Source organism: Pagrus major, chromosome 17, assembly GCF_040436345.1.
Source record: "Pagrus major chromosome 17, Pma_NU_1.0".
NCBI lineage: Eukaryota > Metazoa > Chordata > Actinopteri > Spariformes > Sparidae > Pagrus > Pagrus major.
The window spans coordinates 25,045,159-25,068,454 of NC_133231.1; the positions used below are offsets into that span (position 1 = coordinate 25,045,159).

The 23,296-nt window shown below is 40.9% G+C and overlaps 1 protein-coding gene across 3 annotated transcripts in view; it reads right to left on the minus strand.

Moving 5' to 3' along the window:
* The window catches only part of gramd1a (GRAM domain containing 1A), a 38,622-nt gene continuing 15,326 nt past the window's right edge, over positions 1-23,296 (minus strand). For all 3 annotated transcript variants that reach the window (XM_073485633.1, XM_073485634.1, XM_073485635.1), the window contains 17 exons: positions 21,572-21,592; positions 21,231-21,315; positions 20,956-21,059; positions 20,641-20,736; positions 19,945-20,025; positions 18,791-18,909; positions 17,531-17,840; positions 15,866-16,019; positions 14,462-14,608; positions 12,064-12,185; positions 11,093-11,235; positions 8,612-8,715; positions 6,872-7,102; positions 5,623-5,707; positions 4,313-4,420; positions 3,197-3,317; positions 1-1,620 (listed from right to left, as the gene is read on the minus strand). In XM_073485633.1, the coding sequence (XP_073341734.1) occupies positions 1,519-1,620; positions 3,197-3,317; positions 4,313-4,420; positions 5,623-5,707; positions 6,872-7,102; positions 8,612-8,715; positions 11,093-11,235; positions 12,064-12,185; positions 14,462-14,608; positions 15,866-16,019; positions 17,531-17,840; positions 18,791-18,909; positions 19,945-20,025; positions 20,641-20,736; positions 20,956-21,059; positions 21,231-21,315; positions 21,572-21,592 (2,133 nt within the window). In that variant the 3' untranslated portion in view covers positions 1-1,518. The remainder of the gene's footprint in view (positions 1,621-3,196; positions 3,318-4,312; positions 4,421-5,622; positions 5,708-6,871; positions 7,103-8,611; positions 8,716-11,092; positions 11,236-12,063; positions 12,186-14,461; positions 14,609-15,865; positions 16,020-17,530; positions 17,841-18,790; positions 18,910-19,944; positions 20,026-20,640; positions 20,737-20,955; positions 21,060-21,230; positions 21,316-21,571; positions 21,593-23,296) is intronic.

Consider the following 23,296-nt stretch of genomic DNA (forward strand, 5'->3'; position numbering starts at 1 on the left):
TAAAAAGAAAAACAAGTGAGTCAAATTTATCTTACATACAAACACACACAAAAAAAGATCAATACTGCAAAACAGATTCCCTTTTTCTTCACCTGGGCCTACAAAATCCTGGTTGGTCCTTTTGTTTTGAAATGCCCGGCCCAGTTGGACAACAATGTTCTGTTATTTTGGCTTCTACCTGATCAAGACTACCGTAAATCCTGAACTATTGAGGTCTGGCTCTGCGATACAAAGAGTAAGCAACCAAACGTGATAAAGAAATCTCCAAAAAACAAACTCAAGAAACGCTAATATGAAAATGTAACATCTGAAAACGTTGAGGACTCCTCCTGAACACGCACGCACACATCTGTCAAGTCAAACATCTTCTTTGCTTGGGTTTTTTCACTGCCTCTACACACATTCACACACAGGTCATCATCATCATTATTATTATTATATACTACTTTGTTTGAAACATTCAAAAAGTACTAGAATCACTATTGTCATTATTGCTGTGACAGTAATCCTTCTCGTGTAGCTCCTCTTGGTCCGCAACAGCAAGTCAGAGCACAAAATACCCACCAAATGACTTCTTAAGAGCAGGACAGGACTTCAGATCAAAAAGTCACTGGTAATAATAAATACTGTAACAGTCCGAGAAGCAGTCAGACGCAGCTTAAAGTCCTGACAAACGACCCAACACACTGATTTTGAAAAACGATAAAACCCAGAAGAGACTGGGAGGAGTGGGAGGGTGTTTGGGGTTTATCTTCAGATGTAGAACTCACATCTGAACAATAAGGGTGAAAACTAAAGTGTCTGGTGTTGAAATGTTCCTCGTCCCCTTTCGCAGAGGACTGAGAGCCTTCGAAGGGGCTCAACTCGGACATGAGAACAAAAAATCCCTGAGGGAACGAGCGAGAGAGGCGTCCTGCTCCTGTCGGCACACTCCCTTCTCCTCCCGGGTGTTTGTTCGTCACATCCACACAGCAGGGGGCGTCCCCCACGTTTGTTTTTGTTTTTTTTGTTTATTTTTTTTTTTTTAAATCAGCAGGCCCAGGATTCCCAGGACTCACCAGAAATCACTTATTCCTTCCTGTTGCACCTATGAAATGCTGCATGTCAGAAGAGGAAGAGTCTGTGATAGTCTGAAAATGAAGCAGGTCTGAAATACAATTATTCTGAAATGCAGTTGGCCATTTTTGAAATGTTTCGTGAGGAATGGATGGTCTGAATCGGCCCACCAGTGGCCTGTTCCCATACAGTACATACAGATAAATTATTGCTGTGGTCCTGATAGCATCCAGTCTGAATGAGTTCGCTATAGTTGTCACTGGTTGAGGCTGAAGGCGAGCATCGCCATTTCAAGTCAGTCAGGTGAGGAGAGTTGTGGGTAATGTAGTCCCTCCCCCCCCTCTGGATGTCCCACTCCTGGTTGTGTCCTGATCCAAGTTGAGCAGCCCCTTCTTCTCCACCAGGGTTTGTTCAGAGATGGGAGGCAGTCAGGGGGGCAGTGTTGACCAGAAGAGGCAGCACTCAGGCTTCAGTCAGGGACTCTGTGAGCGTATCGTCTGGGGGATCCTGCTGCACCTCTGGGACCACGATGCCCCGGTGGAGCTTTTCTAAAGACTGCTTCATCTGGGAGATAAACATTGGGAAGGTGACGGGAGGCGGGGGTGAGAGAAAGAGAGGTCAGATTTAATGGATTACATAATGTTGTGATGATCCAGCACATCATGAGCACAAGCAGTTTAGATGAGATTTCATGCTGACTGCAGAATTGAGCTATAAGCATTTTGCTTCACAGAGGGAACAGAAAATACTGTGCACATCTTGTTCATGAACCAGGTGTGAAGGAGTGGGACAAGTAGACCGCAAGTTGCAAGCAAACTTCGGCACACTGTCTTACTTGCAAAAATATATGTATTTGTGACGAGATTCTCATCAGGCAAATAGTTTGCAGGGGTGCAAGTAACTAATTACATCCAATCAAAATACTTTAAAATACTGTAATTAATCATTTTTTGGGCACTTGTACCTTTCTGTCCCCGTCCCACATGAGATTGCAAGACAACATCATTGTCAGAACATTTGTCATCTTCCAGTTTTACAAATATCAGCAAAAATATCAAAAATGTGTCAAATAAATTATATTAAAAACACTGTATCACCAATTTCTTGCAGGGAAATAAAGAAAAAAAAGAAAAAATACACATATGAAATAACAATTTTAAAATGAATTCTACAATGAGAAGAAATCTTTACAAATCTACAGTTTGTCTTGATGAAGAGCTTTTTTCTCCCACACTTTCTCCAGGTAAGTAGCTGGTCTCAATGTATTATTTTTTAGTATTTTTTCAAGTCTGTAATGTTACTCGTACTTAAGTATGCATTACACCATGTAATCTTTCATCTGCATTTTTGTAGCCAATAAGGCTTTCTGAACACAAAAACCCTGACATAGGGACGAAAAACACAAAACTGAGCAGCAGGTGCAGGTTTGGAGAGGTGACCACGACCACTGAGCAGAACAGAGCAGTAGTTTGGAGAAATCTAGACTGAAGATTTGAAGAAACAGAAACCTCTTTGATTGAATGCCTGCTATCGATAATGCATTAAACATCAACGGTTGAAAAGTAAGTAATACTCTGAGTAGTGTTTGGGAAGAACCCTTCGTATTTTTACTGAAGTATTATTTGAATACCAGTAGCTTTACTTGTAACTAATTTCAGTAATGTCACTGTACTTGTACTTGAGTACAGGTTTTCAGTACTCTCTCCACCACTGATAGTTTGTGATAATGAGAAGCCATAAATACCAAGTGGCTGCGAGTCTGCTACCAATCACATTAAACATAAAAACATAAATTACAAACATTAATCTCCTATACGACAGAACATATCATATATCATACAACAAGCAAGAGAAGCTAAATACTATGAGCAGTACAGGGATAAATACAGTTTACACTAAAATGCTGTATTTTAATATAAATATTTCTCTATTGTTGCTTTCTTTGTCCCCGCTGTTTTTCATCTCATGTAGGGAATTAAATTCGATGCCACCCCCTATTTAAGATGGCTTCTCATGATCACAATCTATTTGCCTGATGACGGTCTCGCAAATGCATGTATTTTTTTTGCAAATGAGACACTGTGGGGAGTTTGCTTGCGACTTCACAGATTAACAGCAAAAGAAACGCACACACACATACCTGGTCGAGAAGCGTGACAGAGGACTGCAGGATCTGCTGCCACTTGCTGAGCTGAGCCTGGTGAAACTGCCGCTGAAGCTGCAAGACCTGAGCCCACTCTCCAGCTGTCTGGGGCAAAGGACTGAGACGAGGAGGAAAAGAGGAGGCGTTAAAAGGGGTGACAAAGGAAAAAGGAGCGAGGAGGTATGGGGAGAGAATGAGGCAGGTGCAGAGTCATTAAAATGTTTGAAACCTGCAATAACTCATTTGTGGCCACTAGGGGGCATCAAGAACTAAGCTGTACACTCACATATCACTTGGAGGGTTGCAACTATGAGATTTTCACTGTTTAAAAATCTCATGGTATTCAGTATAACACAATTACAATTACCCTTAAAGGTGCACTGTGTAGTTTTGAGGAAGGAATTTTATTCAGAAGAGAAAGATCTTCATTGACTGAATTTTTTAGACCTAAACAAACTTAATGAAAAAACTCCTTGTTTTCATGACTAAATAAAAACAAACTGACCTTAAAAGGACAACACAATTTCATACTGTTTTACTTTGTTTATATGTGGCGGACCCTGCCACCTTTCTAGCTTCAAACAGTGTTCTGGGGACCTTATTTTTTGTCTGAGAAGAGCTTGTTTATTAAGTTATATATTTCTAAGTTTGTATTATTACCTCATTGGTATTATAAATGTTAAGATTCTTACAAATCCAGCACACCTCAACCCAAACTCTAGTTCTGTTTGGTGCTGAGCAGGTAGCAAACAGTACGTTTTATTGCTGCCTGCCTCAGCCAAAACGGACACTGATGAGAGTCCATGAGAAAACCATGAGTTTCGTCCATGAGAACAGTGAGAGTGAACGGAAATAATGAGCTGAAAGGTTGATCATTAGAAATGACACCTTCCACACACAAGTGGTGTTGATATAAATAAAATATTGATTATCTTAGCTTCCTATGTATTTACTCTACCAAAAAGGACAGGAAGATTTGTTGCTATGCAATAACTTAAAACTCTGAGGGATATTTCAGACCTCAGCTCCCAGAAGAATAACCTGAGACCAAACGCCAATTAACACCATAATAGAGAGCAGATATTTGTATGGAAAACAGTGCAGAGTGTTTACCTGTCAGCAACAGAATAGGAGTGCCATGTCTCCAGTGTATGGGCCGCTCTTTCCAGAGCGTACAGCTTGTAGAACAGCAGCATGTTGAGAGCCACCAGCACCACCAGACTGACCGGGACAGAGAGAGAGGAGAGTATTAGTAGAAATAGTCAACAGCAAAATGCCAAAACTGATGGCACAGAATGAGCAGACACTTTAGTGTTGGCTACACAACTCAGCACTTACTCACAACACAATGCAAGTTTGTTTTAGGAAAAATCCACCCAAAGACAACTGTCAGTGTCGCAAACATCTATTACCGTCATACTTCATATGTTCCTAAGCAATGAAACCACCTGAAGAGGAGGGATTGAGAGATCAATAAAAACATAAGACACAGTAAAGTGCTGCATAACTTTCTGTCAGCCGGCAGAATTTGTTTCTCATTGTTGACGTGAAGAAAACCAGAACTAAAAGGACAACAATCTGCAGTCTTTCTTTCTTGTATCAGACAAGTCTGAAAGGGACTTAAAGGAGCTTCAACACTGAATATGAAGCAAACATCATCATCTGTCGAGTCCTTTTGATGTTTGCAACAAATTTGCATGAAGAATTACTGACAAAAATTTGTTTCATGTTCAAACTGAGTGCACCTCAGGAGTATCGAAGGGTGGATTTTTCCTGTATCATTTACAAAGTTCTTATTTATGCAGCCAGTGTGATATAAAATCAGAGCCTCTCATACGAACCTGATACAGATCCTATTCACAAGAAGTATTGCAGAAAGAAAGGGGAGAAGGAAAGAAATAGCGAGAAAGGCATAGTGAGGCTGTTAGTATGCAGAAGATTGATATCCAACGTGTTTGAATGAGGTTGCATTCAGACGTGGATAGCACCAACAGCAGAAAGCCAGTATAATTAAAAATATACAATCAAACCAAGGATTTGATCAGGTAGAAACTCCTAAAATTCCTCTTTATTACACAATATGGGAATGGATGTTCTGTACTACTAAGAAGGAGGAGCACATGCAAGGGCAACACATGCCTTTTATGTGTGGACTGTACTGATCTCTACCCTGTATCTGTACGCTCAGAAGATCCCTCTTTTACATAACATAATCTGTATTTAAAGACCTTCTGAGTAACTCATTGTGTGTGAGATGACTAGTGAATAAGACACAAGTCTCATGTGATCAGTGTGCAGTAAAATATAAAACATGCTGTGAGTTAAAAATAGCCAGAGGAGAAGCTCAGAGCAAGGATTCAGAAAGTCTGCTGTTATTCAAGAACTCAATGCCACAAACATACAGTACACACACTTGAACTTACATGAAGCTGACGATGAGGAGGATGGTGGATATGCTGTTGTGTCCTCCACCACGTGAACGCTCCCCCAGCTTTATATACTGAGCGCCTAATAAAAAGAGAAAAGTGATCAGGATTCCTGCTGTGTTTTCAGTGTTTATTTCTAACAGGGATGACTAGACAAGAGTTCAGAGTTCAGACCAAAGATTCATGACAGGATGAAACCATTTTAGAACAGTGGCAGCGCTGCCAACTGGGCCGTCTGAGCTCGACTCAAGCCGGCTGATGAGGTCACCTGTGACTCAGCTTGTCAAGTCGTTAGCAGCTGGTTTTACAACGTAAGGCACGTCATCTGTTTTAACCTGAATCAGTGCTTTGTAGTGACGTCAGCTGGTCAAGTCATTTAGAAACCACCAGCTGGTCAAAATTGAGTTTTAGACGGAGGAAAGACAGGATCACCTCGTCAGTTAGTTTGAGGAACTGCCGTGTCTGTATAACACAATCCTTAAAAAACAAAAATTACTGCTAAACTGACAGCTTCACTGCTAAGATTTTCTTCTTGTATTCTTGTCTTCTATTTTGTAGACACATATCATGGTGTATTATTAGATGATTGACTTGCAAATTATCGTGGAATCGCTGTATTGTTATCTTGGGCAACGTATCGTGAGTCACTCTCTGATTGCAGCCCTGCTCTCTGCCACTCATGCTCACTCACTCACTCAACTCTACACTGACTGTGCTCACCCCATTTTGTTTCTGCTGTTTCATCAATACCAGACATGCAACTGCAGCAAGTAACTCACTACCACTATACTCATTCATATGTAGGACTCTACAAATTCCATCCGGCTCTAATAAAATGCCTCGTCTAATCACATTGGTGTAAACTGGCAGGCTTTCAGTACGATGAAAGAATGGCACGTTGTAGGTTCTTGCGAGTTTCAACTCATTGGTTGTGAATCTTTGTTCTGAACAGGTCTTAAAAATATTATACCAACACCTCAGGTAATTTCCAGGTCCTAAATAAATTAGATCCTTTCTTTCTAAGTCCCACATTATTCCTCACTATGTTTCTTGACATCCTCTATGTTTAACAATCCAACACAGATGTTTCATTTCACTGATGCAACTTCAGACAGAACCACTAGAGGGTGGTACTGCACAGAAGATGGATTCAGTCTTTTGCTTTTGTCCGTGACCTTCAGTATTGGTAGGAAGGACTGCAATCCAAACCCGCAGCATTTCAACATCTGTACCCTGTCAGACTCACTAGCTTCTCTCCGGTCCCTGTCCTCTCCGACTCCTCTGTCCCCTCGGTCTCCGGGGCCCATGCCTCCTCCCTCCCTCTCTCTCTCCTTCTCGCCCTGCCGTCGAGAGCAGGTGCGTTTGCGGCGGCGCAGGGCCGGTGGGGTCTTGGCAGCATCGGCGCCCACTGCTTCACCTGTGGTTACCACGGAAACCTCAGACTGCAGTAGGGTCTCCAGCTTGCACACTTCGCTCTCTGCATCGGGGAAGAGTTAAAAAAAAAAAATGGAGGGATTGAAATATGCATAACCCTGGAAGGTGAGGTGGAGAGACAAATAGATCTGTAGCAACGTGTCCTTTACATGGCTGAATAGCCGATCAGAGAACATGTTGAGGAAAGAAGCACCAATAAAAGTGTGTCCATACTTTTTCAGCATTAAAACTCGTCAAGTATAAAACTCTGGTGCCAATTTTTAAGTCGCCCTCCACTGAAAAATGTGTTTTTCTTCTTGTTCCTACGGTGTAATGTTTGAGCTTCACTGTACAGAATGGTGTTAGGGTTTGACACTGGAAGCCTGTTTCCATATTCCTCTGCTGAAAGTGCACATTTTCCCTGAGCTCATTGCTGAATATTGGACCAGGGTTGGCTCCCAGACTTTTCAAACACAAGTGTGATGTGGAAACTTGAAGCCACCAGTACCCATACACTGAGACTTCACAGAGAAGTTGGAGACATCTTGTGTCCAGCAGTTAAATGTCAAAAAAACATTTAAATATTCATATATTTTGGAACTTTTAATACGTGGTAATTATACTTTTCTGTAAAAACCATGTCAGACACACAATTTTATGTATGCTTCAATACATGTGTGAAGGGCGTCTTTCAGTATGTGCAGGTTTTATGTGGGCCAAGCTCTTGTGTGACTGTGTTAAAACAACAAACTCAGTTGAAAGTTTAACTGCTGAACACAAGATGTCTACTGCTTCACTGAAAAGTTCAGTGTTTGTGCACTCGAGGCTTCACGTTTCCACATCACACTCAAGTGAACTGCTTAAGGGATCATGATTGGCTTCCAATCTAGTTGTGATTTCAAAATCCTGCTAGTGGGTACACGTCTTAAACTCAGATTTAACATGAGCACAGAAATCTGCACATTATCATTCCGCACAATGAAACTCAAGCATCCAAGCAAGATAGCAGTAATTAAAACACATTGTTGAGTGGTGGTGAAATGTAAATACAAAGCAAGTTAACAAAAATTGGTATATACTGTCTATAAATGTGGTTTTGATACCGAAACCCAGATAGTGTCATATAAACAATCTCAAACCCTCCATCTTTTCATAAAGGCCATATTATCTGGCATTTCTAGTCAAATCAAAATCCATAACAACAGCTCGCATGAGTATTAACACATCATCCATTTATGATGAATATAGAAAGTGTGTGTGACCTTCACAAGCATTTTAATAGGGATACATGATGTTTGCAAACATATTCAGGCTAAAACACATCAGGGCTGCAACTGTATGAAATTTTCACATTTTCCATTCAAATAACACTAATATGGCAGGATTCAATACCTTAGATAAGCAAACGTACATGGTATGATAATAGTACATTTTCATACCATGGTATACCTTAAAAACGGTATATCACTAGTTCACTTTTTCCCCTTTCACTATTGTTCAGTTATTTACAAAAGGGAAATGAGCCTGAATAGTCAGCTTGGCCACACTGTGAGGGGAGGAGCATGTGACTCACCCATGTGTCTGTAGTACTCCTCAATGCCGCTCCAGGTGTTCTTTTCAATCAACGCTTTCACCAGACTCCAAGGCTGCTTCCTGTAGCAGATGTCTGAGGAAACTCTGGGCAAAGGAAAAGCAAACAAACTGTTCTTTTTTTTTTCCCCAAAGAAAACCACCTTTCATATTTCTTAGGAAGCACCGCTCCACCTGCTTTATTTTACAACATTAGTGCTGTTCTCAGGTATTGATATCACACATTTCCCACTAATCTAACCAGTGCCTGAAAACAAGCAGGAGCTTGTGAGGGTGGGTGACCCACGTTCCTGCGATTCCTACAAATTTCAGTCAAACAGTCTGTCAAACAATGCCAAGTTCTAACAAGAGCACTAAAGAAAAACTGGCTCAGATGTCATGTTTCCATGTTCCAAAGAAAGCAATCAGCAGTACACTGTACAGCATGAAATGATGGACCTCTGCTGGCACTTTTTATAGCTTTCCCAGAATATACCACTTCTGGTGGGGTTTTTTTTTTGTATATCTGTAATCTAACTAATAATCATCTACTCAAAGATGCTTTTTGTGAGAAAAACAGAGGTTGTACATGACTAACAATAGGAGGGAGAGAGGTTCATCTTTGTCTAACCCTAACCCTGTCCGTAAGTGGTTTTAGTTAGTCCTTGGTCAGGATATCACTGCCCCCAGCCCCTTTGTTCTAGATCAGCAAAGTGTTGGTGCTGCTCTAGAACCAATTTTCCTGGCCGGGATCCAGTTCTTTGGCTGTCAAAGCACAAACAATTTGTTCCAGAGTAGGCACTGGCTCCGAATCAGCACCTGAACTACCTTGACAGAAAAGGGGTCAATGGTAATGAAGGTTTCTTGGTCTTTGATCCTGAGAGGCTAACAACAAGACTTGTGTTTGCCAGTGATGTTTAAACCCCAATGTACTCTTACTATAAATATGCTGTGTCATCAAGTCAAATATAACATGTTTGACCACTGACGTCTGCAAAAGTGAGAAGAAAGGTTAAGCAAAAAGGACCCTGGACAAAAAAAAGCAGTATCACACAGCAGCTTAAAAGGGTCAGGAGCGACTTTTTTCAGTTTTAGGAAAGCAGAATGGACACCAACTGAAACAAGGGAGAGAAGCTCTGTTGGGATCATTTCATATACCAGCGAGAGTTTCTGGTCCCTAGGCTGTGAAACGTAATCACCCAGCTACAGTTTGCATCATCTATTTTTCTGCAAACTGACAGCACATGTGTACACAAGGATCCTATGGAACAAATGTAAAGAAGTGATGAAACATGGCGGTGCTCTCTCTCCATTTTTTGGAATTCTATTTAATTCTGCATCACGCTTCACTTGCAGGAGACTGGTGAGTGGGAAACCCAACATTTGTGCCAAGCAGCTGCTCAAGTATATAAGATGGGTCAGTGTTTGCTCCCTTCAGTACTCAGTGTTTGCATTTCAGAAGTCCACCACTTAGAGTATATTTCCCACTTATCCTTTTGGTGCAAATGTTCATCCTAATATCAAATATAGTAAAAATCCTCAGTTAAAGTCACATCTCTTGGTCTTTCATCTAAATGTACATAGGACTGTAATAAACTGTAACAAATTATCAAATGATAACTTCGTAACTTTGATTAAAAGGATCAACATTTCTCTTCATGAAACCTAGTTAGTAACCCACATTTGCAAGGCCGCCAACAACGGTGGCAAAACCAGGCCAGTTGTCTTGGGCCCTGGGTCACGGGAGGGCACAAAAGAGCTGTCAAGCCCTAAAAATAATCTGCTGTGGGGGGGGGGGGGGGGGGGGCTTTTGAGATCATCTTGTCCTGGGCACGAGCAAGACTGTCATCAGCCCTCATCCTGAATATGATTGCCATATTCAGCTCTTTGTTTTGACTGTGGTTTTCACAGTCAGTGGTGTGGTATTTCCATGCACATGTGCTGGCTTGGCTCTACTCTGTTTGACACGGCACATCAGCTGATGTGGCAGGGACTTGCATCTCCATTACAACACAGCTATCCATTTGAAGGCATGTCTTTTACTAATCATGCACTTGCCTTCAGGTGATGAGGTTTAAAAGCAGTGAGACGATCCATAGCTGTGACTAGCGGTCAAAAGAGCAGCTGTATTACTGAAGAATTGGTGCTAACAAAGCTCCACTTATTCTGGGTTAAGGGAAATGTTGGGTTTTACCATTAGTAAAAATGATGTAAACCGTAGAATAAAGAGGGACGCAGGAGAGAAACTTAACGTCAAACCATAGAGATTCAGTTAGAAGCTACAAAACTGGTGAGACAGAGAATTTAAAAAACATCTTTTTCTTTAGTCTCCTGCGTCAACATGAGGTTCACCTTGGTGTCGAGACATCACCGTGCTCTCACTCCGGAGACGGTCTGACTTGGCGCAGCCAAAAATGCCAGTGTAAAAGCCCCATGGGTGAGCTCCAAGTTAAAGAAAACCCCAATAAGACAATACTAAGCCTACCTGAGCCGGCTCTTGTGCTTGTTGATGGAGGTGAGGCAGTATCTGTGGACAGTGTAGAAGTAGTCCTGGTAGGGGATGCCTGAGGTGATGACCTCCGAGTCCACCACAAAGCACTCGCCCCGGGCACTGCTCTTGTGCAACGTCTGGAAGCAGGAAGAAAAGTGGAGGTGACTTAGTCATGGCTTCTTTGGACGATAATTAACTGCTGCAACGGTGCCAGTATGCTACATCAGGACTACATGTTGGATGGTTGAAAAGATTGTAAAAACCCCTCTAGCCACACCTTTCTGCCCCGTGATTGGCCTATGGCCATATGAACGTTGTCCAGGAGAGACTGTCTGAACATGTGCCCCCGGGATCCACATTTTTACGACATGGTCATACAAAATGTCACACATACAATTTCTTTTGTAGCATTACTCAGTCTTTAATCTCTGTATGTTTCTGATGTTTTCTGTTGTGTTTTCAGTGCACATCATTTAGTGTTTTGGGTAAAAAGGTAATCAATATTACATCAAATACCAATTCACACTGTTGAGCTGTCAAAAACGCACAATAAATAAACATGGAGGTTGTAAGAGGTCAGTTTTTGCGCCATACAAAATCAGTTTTGTAGTAGAAAGCGACTCGCTGTGATTTGCTGAGCAGATGAAAACTTATTTCCAAGTTTAAGATATGTTATTTCTGAATTCTACATTTGTTTTTATGATGTGTAAGATTATTTTACAACAACAGATTATCACTTTTAGCACTGACACCCGCACCGGAACTTTAACTGATGCCCAAAACTGGAACCATTACAAAGCAAACATGAAAAGATACCCAAAAAGACACAACTACACGTGACTACAGAAAGTTCCACTCCAGTTAAAACTAAATAAGCACAGTGTTTCTGTTCCCTTTTAGCAAAGACTGTGTGCAAAAGGCCTAAATAATGAAACAAAAAAAAATACAGTTTGTCAAGGACTGACCTGCGTCTCCACCACAGGGGCGGTCTTGGGGCCGAGGGGGTTGTTGAGGGCGATGGTGTAGCTAAGCACACGGCTGGTATTCCCACTGCTGCTGTCCTGCTGCCATTCACCCACCGACAGGTCTGAGAGAGGGAGAGAAAAGAGACGGAGAACATGAGCAAGTCAAGAGGCAAGTCTCTGGAGACAAAAAGTCTCTGGAGACTCTGGAGACAAAAATCTCTGGAGACAAAAAGTCTCCAGAGATTTTGTGAAAATGAGAAAGCAAAAAGGACAGGAGAAGAATTTGTCAATGAGAAGGAACGAGACCACAAGATTCAGCCTGGTGGAAGGGAGAGAGAGAGAGAGAGAAAAGGAGAGGGTCAATCCACGCTCCTTCATAAAAAAAGAAAGAAAGAAAGAAATGCCCCAATTAGAGCTACACAATGTTCCCAAGCGGGCCGGGCCTCCAACTGGGGTAGTCACTGGCCAAATGAAACTCCACGGTTTCACCTCCGTCCCCATTTAAACTACTGCAGAAAAATGAAAAAACTAAACAAAAAACAAAGCAATCTCACTGCATTTATGTCTAAAGTATCATTCATTCTATAAAATATAAAAATAGCTGCAGAGCGACAAAAATCAGGGCATGAAAAAACTGAGTGGCAACGAAAGGAAGAAGGAATGATGGAGGGTGGTTAACACAGCGTGAACAGCTAGTGTGGCACCCTCATTAATGGCACAATACAGTGGGCTACAGCATGTCTTGGGGGGGTTGGGGGGTACGTCACTACATTAGCTGAAGAGTAGCACAGCTGCTTCCTAAGAGTAAGAAAACTACCTCCAAAGGGAAAAACATCACAAAAAATTAGAGGTCGTGCTGATAGGAAGTTTTACAAACTGTCGTTATTAGTTAAACTGGGCTCTGAAAGCGTCCAATGGCTGCGCAGCCCCAACCAGTCACGCCAGGGGCTCCATTCAAGAACTCAATGCAATGTCACTGTGATGTTATGTGACATTATATAAAACCGTTTTATTTGTAGAGTGAGCTGTTGGTCTTAGCATGCCGTTATTAATGCATACAGCTATTTGTAATTGTAGCGTCTGTCGTAAGAAGTAAAAAGTAAAATGACTATGACTATATACGGGCGGTGGGCAAGTAATGTAATCAGTGTAAGTCCGTCTGGAATGTAACACCAGGAACATAGGCTACCGCAGCAAGCCTAGTGCAAGGTTTAAATAAATTAAGTTTATTTACGTATATCTACGTTGTTAGAAGAGCAACTAAGAGTAGGGGAAAAGATTTGCACTGTTAAAAAAAAACTAATCATATAAAAATGTAAACAAACTGCTGTTTTTGTATTGTTATGTTAATGTAAATAAAAAACTAAATTTTCTGAAATATTGCACTTTCTTGTAGTACTTGAACACTGAAGTACGAGGTGACAACACCAGCAGTGGCCCCAAGTTAATATGATTTTGAGACCCCTGCATTAGACTGAATATAACGGCTGGGATGGCTGTGGCTCAGGAGATAAGAGTGGGTGGGACGTCCAGTAATCGGAAGGTCGCAGGTTCGACTTCCCGGCTCGCCTGGCTAAATGTCAAAGTATCCTTGAGCCATCTGCCACCAGTATATGAATGTGTGTGTGAACAGGTGAATGTGACATGTGTAGTAAAGCACTTTGAGCTGTCAGTAGACTGGAAAAGTGCCAAAGAAATGCAGGTCCATTTACCATAAGTGCTGCTCTGTCAAAAGCATGTTGTCTCTACTTTGCTAGCAAGCATGGTCATTTTTGGCGAGCCCTAAGTGCAACGGCCATCACTGATCATTTGAGAACCATTAGTATGCACTGGTAAAACCGCCCACTTAGTCAAGTATCGGCCTTTTCCTGCTCCTATCATTATTATAGGTAGTATATGTTTGTAGTTGTGTTTTTCTTATGCAGTGCCCCTTTAATGGAGCTTAATGACAGCAAAATAACACAGTATAAACATCAAACAGTAGGCTCAGGCTCAGGCTCGAGTGACAAAGAATTCAAAGGGAAAGTGATTTTTCCACTGACAGCCTCAATAGTCCAGTAAGCAGCAGAGCAACAACAACACTGGGCCGTAACTGTCACTGTCTCAACTGGAAAAACTTGCTTTGTTGCCCTTAATGTTTTGCAACAAGTTAATGCAAGTTCTGTGGTGGTTGCTGAAAAGCATTCTGGGCAATGGAAGAACATTACATCAACGCTACATTTAGATTTACAGCATGAGAAGGAACTCCAATGGGTTCAATGACCCAACAAAACCATGATGTACCTTAATGTGTCATCATTAAAATTAGAATAACTGAAGTTGTGTAACCTCAGAGAAAATCTTTATTTTCACATCCCCACTCTGTACCAGCCTTTACAAATGTGTGTGTTTTACCTACCAGTAAAGTGTCGCTGGGAGAAGAGGTGCTGGATGAAGTGTGTGTCAGCAGAGAAGAGCAGGTCGTGCAGCTTGTCTACACTCATGCGGACAACAGTGTTGATGTGCAGCCGCCCACTCAGGTTAGCGCAGAACGACTCCACTTCGCCTGAAGATCAGATGGAAAACAGGAAAGATCTTATTTCTGGTTTTGGTCATTTTATTTGACTCAATATTTGTAGCTGTGATTAAACATTTATCCCTATCAAGAGTCATAAATCCTGTGCAGGTTCCACTTATAATAATGCATCGGCATGTAATGCTTAACTTTTGTCAGTGTATGAAATTATTAAGAAACTTACACAGGTTCGTTTCCGCAGTAGATTTGGCATTTAAATAATCACATTTACTTGAGCTGTGATATTGATTTTACTGCCAAATGAATTCAGGGGAAACACAGACTGCTGCTATATGTCTTGGTTTATTTCTGAAAGGGTGAAGGCCTGCTGAGCAGTTTCTGGTTTGCACATTAAAAACGTATATGCTCTTTGCACTAATATTAAACCTCCAGGCATTCATGTCATAATCTTAGCTTGGATGCACTTGAAGGTTGATCATGCGATTGTGCTTAAACTACATGCATAAGCTTATGAAGGAATTAACTGGTTTAGTTCAGAACAGTTTCACCCCGTAAATCACTACATGTTAATGTTTGAAAAACCTCCCTGCAATTATTGTTGACGTAGAAAGAAAAAGGTGTAAGAAATGAAGCAGAGAGAAACTTCAGAGAGATCAGCAAGAGGGGAAGATAATAGAACTTACTCATATATTTTAGCACCTTCATGAAGACAAAGTTAGCTCACAGAAGGCACCACAAACAGATAATAGAGTTTAAAAATAGTATTAGAGCATAAAAAGATTCACTCTAGAGTTTATCTCAATAGGTTTTAAGACGAAATTAATACAGAATCCGACACTGAACTCTCAGTCCTAAAGGTAGACTTTTAAAAGCCTTGGTGACGTGATGGTACCTTGACTGCAAATCAATAACTGATTTTTGGTTTACTTGATTCACAAAGTACACCTTTAATATTCACTATTCTTATTTAAAAAAAGCAACCATTGAAATATATGTATTATTATATTACACTGCTCAAAATTAGTGAGGAATATTGGAATATGGTAACATAATATATGCATGTGTGGTAAGTCCAATGAAATGTGTTGCAATTTTTTTGGGGACCAAAAATATTTACAAAATAAAAATTCAGATAGGGTTAGGGGGTTAGGGTTAAGTGAAACACTAAAATATCCCTAATTAATTTTGAGTAGTGTATATTCTGATCTAATAAAATCTAAATATAATTTATACTTTCTCATCTGTACTGTGTTCGTGTGGTGGTCTGTTCACCCAAACAACACTCACTCTCTTCTTGTGTGTCAGAGGAGTTGCTGGGGTCTGTGGGCAGCTCCTCATCATTGGTGATATCCAATGAGGAGAGGTTTCCCAGACTGGTGGTTGGTGGGGGCAGCATGTGATTGGCTGACTCGGAGAGGCTGTCTCCACCCTCTTCCATATTCTGATGCAGTGAGGGGGAAAAAGCGCACACCACAGAACAGTTAGCAAGAGGTTTGTAGGCATATCACCCCACTGTCATATGACTTGAGAGGAAAGAGGCCTCAGCTGAGCTGACCTCATGTTGACGCAGCTTGAGCAGACATACCACTGTAACCGTGCAATTAATCTGAGATCGACACACAGTCAACACAGCACTTCATTCATTCACTTTAGCTTGGCTCAGGCTTGATCTGTCTGTATCAAGATCAAGCCGGCAGACGGACACAGAAGCAATCAGAACAACTACACAGCATTCCACCTCCATTTCTTAGATTTCACTTCGTCTCCTTCTGTTTTAATTGATTTTCTTTGTGCTTGTAAATGTTGATCAAATTCACTGCACTGAAAGATGCTATAAAAGAAGAAGATGCCTTGCTGTAGATTAAAAAAAAAAAAAAAATACAGCAAGGTAGCTTCTTTTTGTCAATCTGTTTTGTACAGTACAGTAATTTGAATCCAGTTAATAAAAACACAATCACAGGAATAGACAGGCCAGATCTGTGTAAAGGCTTTAATAAGTCTGAAATCTTCAATAAGGGTCATGAGGGTGAAATGCTCAGCAGACAGATTAAAGCCGTTCATCAATTTGAGTGTTAAAATGAAGCTCTTAAGCGCTACTAATGCCGCCATGTACTGGATACGTTAGTGTACAAATCAGATTTGCTTATCAAATACAACATGAATCACAGCTGGACTGACATCATTATATACTTGCTAACACGCTAACAATACACAAACACTGAATCCACCAGATCTATCAGTGAAATAATGACTAGATTAAACAATCATTCTTTCGAGGATTAGGTCTCTTTTTGCATGTCAAATCATTAAAATCTTTTTGTTACAGAGCGCCACATGGCTGCATGGTCACAACTGCCTCCAGTCCAATTCCAGCTGATGACATTTGTTGCATGTCGTACCATTCCTCTCTCTCTCTCTCCCCATTTCCTGTCTACTATCCAATAAAGGCAAAACCAGCAAAAAAAATGTATCCTGAATGTCTCCAGGGGCCTAGCTGGCAAGTCATCAATCTAGCATTCACAGCAATGAGAGAGACAGACTGAAAAGGACTCTGCACACTGATCTGAGGTATAAGTTTAAGTTTGTTGACAAGCTTTTATCTCTGGTTACGAGAGGTGAATTCATGTGTGGAATGTATTTTATCCATCCCTGCCATGTAGTTAACACTAGCTAACCAGCTGCCTGCAAATATCAGGCTGATGTCCTGAAACAGAAAGAGCTGTCTCTTCTTCTCCTTTTGTGGAAACTGATTATAAAAGTTGGAGTTGCTACTGAGTTGAAGCATTTTGTACAAGCAGTCCATAGCTGCGATGGCCTTTCATTACTGTTGCTCAACTTTCTTGCATAAACATGACCTCTAATGTGATTAGACTAAGCATAACACTCCACTATAGACTAGTTATTGCAACGTCTTACAGCTAAGTATGTGTGGATGTCAAGAATAACACTCACAAAGGAAGCAGCAGCAGAGGCCGGGGCTGAGGCAGAGGCGTTGGTGGGAGTGGTCGATGGCAGCGAGCCGTGTGAGCTGGGCGGGCTGGGTTCGAGGGGGTCGGAGCTGAGTCTGCGGCCAGATGAGGAAGGCACCTCTATGGGCAGACAGGAGGCGGAGGACGGGGGAGAGGAGCCCGCAAGGTTGGTAGCTGAGGGAGGGCTGGCTTGACTGCAGGGAACCAGGGGAGGGGGAGAGCTGCCCGTGGAGGGAACCGACACTGAGCTCAGGTCTAGTAGATCTGTGACTGACACTGACTCGTCTCCTGGCCTGTGAGAGAGGGAGAGGAAGTGAGAGTGAGACAGAGACACATGTAGAGAAAGTCACACTGCAAGAGAAAGACACAGAGAAAGAGCCGAGTGTCTGTTAGAGAACTCAGGGACGGGTAGGAATTCTTTAACCAACCAGGCATTTATTGCAGTTGTTATGCTAGCTGACAATAAAAACACTCCTTCATTAAACTTCAATAAATGACTTACACAGGGTCTGCAAAAAAACAAGTGCCTCTCAGAATAACTGAGGATTAGGTCTGCAACTAACGATCACTTTCATTATTTCATTTGATTAATCTGTGTATCATTTTCACAATTAATCGATTCAAAGTATTTTTTAAAAGTTGTGAAAAATTGCATTTTCCCAGAGCCCAAACTGGTGTCTTCAAATAGCTTCTTTTGTCCAACCGACAGTCCAAAACCCAAAGCTCTTCATTTAATATTATAAATAAAGAAAACCACCAATGTAAATTATTACATTAAGGATGCTGAAACCAGCTAATGTTTTAAATGTTTGCATCTAAAAAGACAGAAGTTTTAAACGTTTTAGAATTAGTTAGTGATTAATCTTTTGTTGTTTTGGTTGAAGAAAGACCAAACTAACTCCTGAAGTTACATATATGTCAGTTAATCTTTGCACAATCGTGCGACCTGAGAATCTGATGAGGATTTTTTTTCTTCTGCTTTTTCTGTTTCAACACATAACCACAACACAATTGCAGTTTTGGCCTCTTTGTCTCTTTCACCTTTATAGGACTAGTACGTTAGTCAGTTAAGTAACTAACACTTCTGCTCTAACCGACCAACTTTAATCAAAAAACGTTTCTAACATACACAACTTCACACTCTTTTTCTCTGTAAAGTGTGTTAAAATGCCTGCACCCATAAATCAACAATACAAGACATTTATACATGTATATCGGCATGTTTTTACACATGAGCACTCACAGTAGGCCGTTCATGTGTTCGGCGGTGGGGGAGACATAGTCGTCGTCTTCACTAGTGAGACCCAGTTCAGTTCCGTAACACTGGTGTACGATGTGCCAGAGCTCTTTGGGGGACAGAGACTGCAAAAAAAAAAAACAACAACACAAAACCCTTGTTTAATAGTTAATTATCAGCAAATTAAAATGCCTAACATGAACATTCATGTCTTAGATGCCATAATTTATTACAGCTCTACATAGTTTAGGAGTATGTGTAGACACAATTGGTACGATGTAGCCGACCCTGACTACATGATACAGAGAGGTGTATTCACTCGTCTGAGACCCCTCTGTTTATTATGCAATACAGTGTGACAGTTCTGATTGATTCTCAATGCCTCTTAAATGCCAATTACTCTGTAAACGCAATGAACAACACATAATGAGGTCGCACTTAAGCAGTCAATATGTTATGACGGAGTGAAAATGGGGACATCCAAGGGGTCAGGACACAGCCACTTCATTATCTGCAGCCCGTGCTCGAAAGTGCACATTGTTTTTCACTTTTTGGTGTATTTGCCCTCACATCTATTTACAGAGTACCTGCGTTACACAGTGGATAAATTCATAAGGGCCACACATCACACAAGATTTATCTTTGACCTTAAAATAGTCAGTCAACATATTTTTGGTCTTGTCTTGTTGTCAGACTTTGAAATTGTGCTTCACGATAGGCTTTGCTCAATTCTGCGGTCCTCCACAATGATTTACATATTGAATCCATCATATCAGCAAATAAAAAGTCTGAAGATAACAGCTCTGATTATAATCACAATATAGCATTAGATAATTGTTCTTGGCAGCGACCTGTTTTTTTGTTTGACAGCCTTTTGCAGGTGAAACAGTAAGTCAACTATATCAGACACTGATATCGAGTCCGTAAAGTTTCCACTGCACATGTTTCATCTCGCCGTCTGCTGCCATCTGCGTCAATACTAAGCTGCTGTGATTCTGCCCAAATAAAAGTCTGTATTCAAACTCAGCAAATAACAGTGATTTAAATTGTTCTCCGAAGCCTGTGTTTGTGGCCATCTCCTGCTACTTGACGTTGTGTTCTATTCTAAGACGTTAACTACTAGCTGTGTCACGCCAGGAGGGTCGGCGAGGAGGTTTTACCTTGTCCAACAGTGCGTTCTGCCACAAACGGAAAATCATCATGAAGCTGCGATCCCTTGCTCCGAATGATGTGAAGAAGTGCTGAGAGGGTGAAAATCAGTGGGACACAAAGGAAGGAAGGAAGATAGGAGAAAGAAGAAAATGTGACAGAAGATTTGACGGATGGTTTGCCTCTGTTGGGATGTTTGCTTTGTCATAGTCAGCTGAGATAAAGTTGAGTCAGCTCATTTCACACCACTTCACTGGCTAAAAAGGATCATTTCAAGTACAGTAAAACAGTATCAACAGCTAACACTTTTTGCTTTTGTAGGAGCAGTTAACATAAACATAACATAACATAAATAAAGGATAGAGAATGTGTTCATTCACTACAGAAATATGTTTTTGGAATAAGAGACTAATACTAAATGTCTCAAAGGAACAGTTTGCTTGAAAATGAAAATTCAGTCATTACCGTCTCATCCCCATGCCGATAGTTTCGTTGTACATCACATCAAATACATTTTTTTAATTTTAATTTAAGTCCCCAGCTACTTCAGTTGTTTAGGAGAATGCTGCAACGCTGCTTTGCTGTTAAGCTCCAGAAGTGTTTTGAGGACTATGAAACTTCGCCTGACTTTCCATCGGCATGGTGACGAGTAGATAATGACTGGATTTTTATTTTTTGCTGAACTTTTCCTTTAACTTGGGTCTGACCTTCTCATTGTCAGTGCTGATCTGGATGGCATTCGGGATGAGCTTTGCAGTCTTCTCCTTGGTCATAGAGGTCACGTCTTTCAGCAGGATAGTGATCTGAATAGAGGACAGAGATTCACAATGCGTATGCTTCAGTGTGTATATCTGAGTGCCATACACTTATCTCACCTAGGCCCTGAGCTTATCTATATTGATCAGCAAACAAGTGCAGTAAAAGGACTTCTTATCTGACTGCAGGTGCAACATTAACCAGGTTACAACAGACATGTTTGACTGTGCGTGTGCAAATGTGTACACAGTGTGTGCATGACTTACAGTGGTTTCCCAGCGGAAGATGTTACTGTAGAAACAGAGCCAATTCTCTGAGAGATAAAGGCGGCCCTGAAGCAGTATGTCCTTCTGGAGAGCGCACGAGTAGTCTGAGGAGAGAAACAGGAACAGAAAACAGGTTATTTGACGGAGAGACACCTGCTTGTAAACAGCAATCATTTCAATAATTCACATAAGTATTCTTCTCGAGTGTGTGGCGACACAGGCGTAGCTAACCTCACGAAGAGTTTGTCATATGCCATCTTTGATGCATAACTCACCCACTATAAGTCGCTCTGTGTCAGGGAGTTTCTTAAAGAGTTTACGGAAATCCTCGTTCCGCTGTTTGTATGTAGGACTGAGGACCTGAGGGCGAGGACAGGAAAGAAAAAGGAGAACATGGTACTCTGCCTCACAAACAGACCTGTACAACAGTTGATAACCTTGGGCTAGACTGGGATAATTTGAAGTAGTAAAGTAAGTAAACACTACAGTTCTTCCAACACCAATGATTAGCATTTTACTATGTCAACTACTTCCACCCACATGGAACTCAAAGGCATACATCCGCAAGTCAAGTACCCTAGGGATACCTAATGAGGGGCTGTTAATGTGTACTTACATTGTACCAGCTCTGCATTTTCTGTGAGGAAAAGAACAGCATATTTAGAGGTGAACAGTACTCCAATTTTTCTAACAATAAAAAGGTCACAATGCAAACTGGTTTTATACAGGTACAGAAAATCTATCAACATACATGGTTTTGGTAAAGTATTCCACTTCTATATGTGTATGCATGTGATTCTGCCAGTACTCAGACTAAGCCCGTTTTATGTAACCTTGAGGTCTTGCAGTTTTCGGAGATGACAAAACCATCATCACTTCTCCATTTTAAAACCGTACACAGACCAGCTGTAATGAACAGTCAACAGTATAACAAGCTGTTCTTTTCACAACAATCAGACGAAAATAAGATGTGAAAGCTAAAACAAAAACCTCAGGCGCACAATACTACAAACACTGTCTGAGTAAATTTACTCAGGGCAAACATGCAAACAAAGTACAGTCTGTTGACAGAAACAGTCAACATTGTAACGGCTCACATTGCTAAGATGGAAGGTGACAAAAATAGAAAACAAACATTTATATTCACTCAAGATACTATCTGGTGTAGGTGACAATTTACTGGTGTAAGCGTTGGAAACATTTCCCCCCACCCAGAAACAGTTTTGTTAGTAAAGCTGTTTATCTGTAATTATTTTCTTTCAAAAGTCCAAATGAAAATGCTGTTGAAAGGTAAGATGGATTGAAAATTCAGCCAGAATAGACCTTAGTTACACAGCAGCCATTTTTCTCTGATGTCACGCATAGGGTGAGAATCTCTAATGCTGGGATAACGTTACGCTGTTGTGTTCCAGGTTGTAGGTTGACACATTGTTATCATTTCACTGCCTCCTGATCGATCAGCAACTCTAAAGATAATGGACGGTGAAAATCTGGAGGGATTTTCCAGATTTCAAGGTAATTCATACATATTTGATAACACATCAGTTAACGTTAACAAATCAGCCACTTCCTAGCTAATATTACCGTTTGATTACATTCAGCACGTTTCACTTCCAGGCTTAAATAAATGTGTCCAAGATGTATGTTTATGTTTATAATGTATTTATGCCTTTCCCTTTGTATCATGTAACATTAACAAATGGTAATGTTAGCCAAGATGTGGTTGAATGGTAACGTTAGCTGTCTAACTTGGGTTATCATATATGTTGTTATAATAGTAATGTGATATGGCCTTAAAATAATATCGTAATATTTTTAGGCTATATCTTGTTAAATTTCCCAAATATCGATTTTAGGTCTCCTTGATTTCTACTAATCAGTATCATCCCTGAAAAAGCCTTATCAGTCGGCCGCTGATAAGATTTTCGGTAAATAATCATCACTAATGTGGACATTAAACTAAGTGTGTAAAGGTTAGTATTAAAACAAGTCTGGAAAGATCGAAAAATGACATCCCTTCGCTGTAACGCAGCCTTAAAAACCAGGAAAAGACAACACTTATGCCATATCATGACATAACAATATCCAAGGCGAAATATAGTTTATATCTATATACTGCCCAGGCCTAGAACACACCACAAGATTGTAGAATAAACCTGGAATAGTTTCAACATGTTTGCTTAAGACATGTCATTGCTTACTGGGACTTCATAAAGGAGTCTTTACTAACACATAAAACTTACATTGCATATTGAGCTGGAGCACTGGTGATAAGTTTATGCCTCTAGCCTCACCTCTTCGTATAAGCACATCTACAGACCTCTCAGCTGCACTGCTTTTA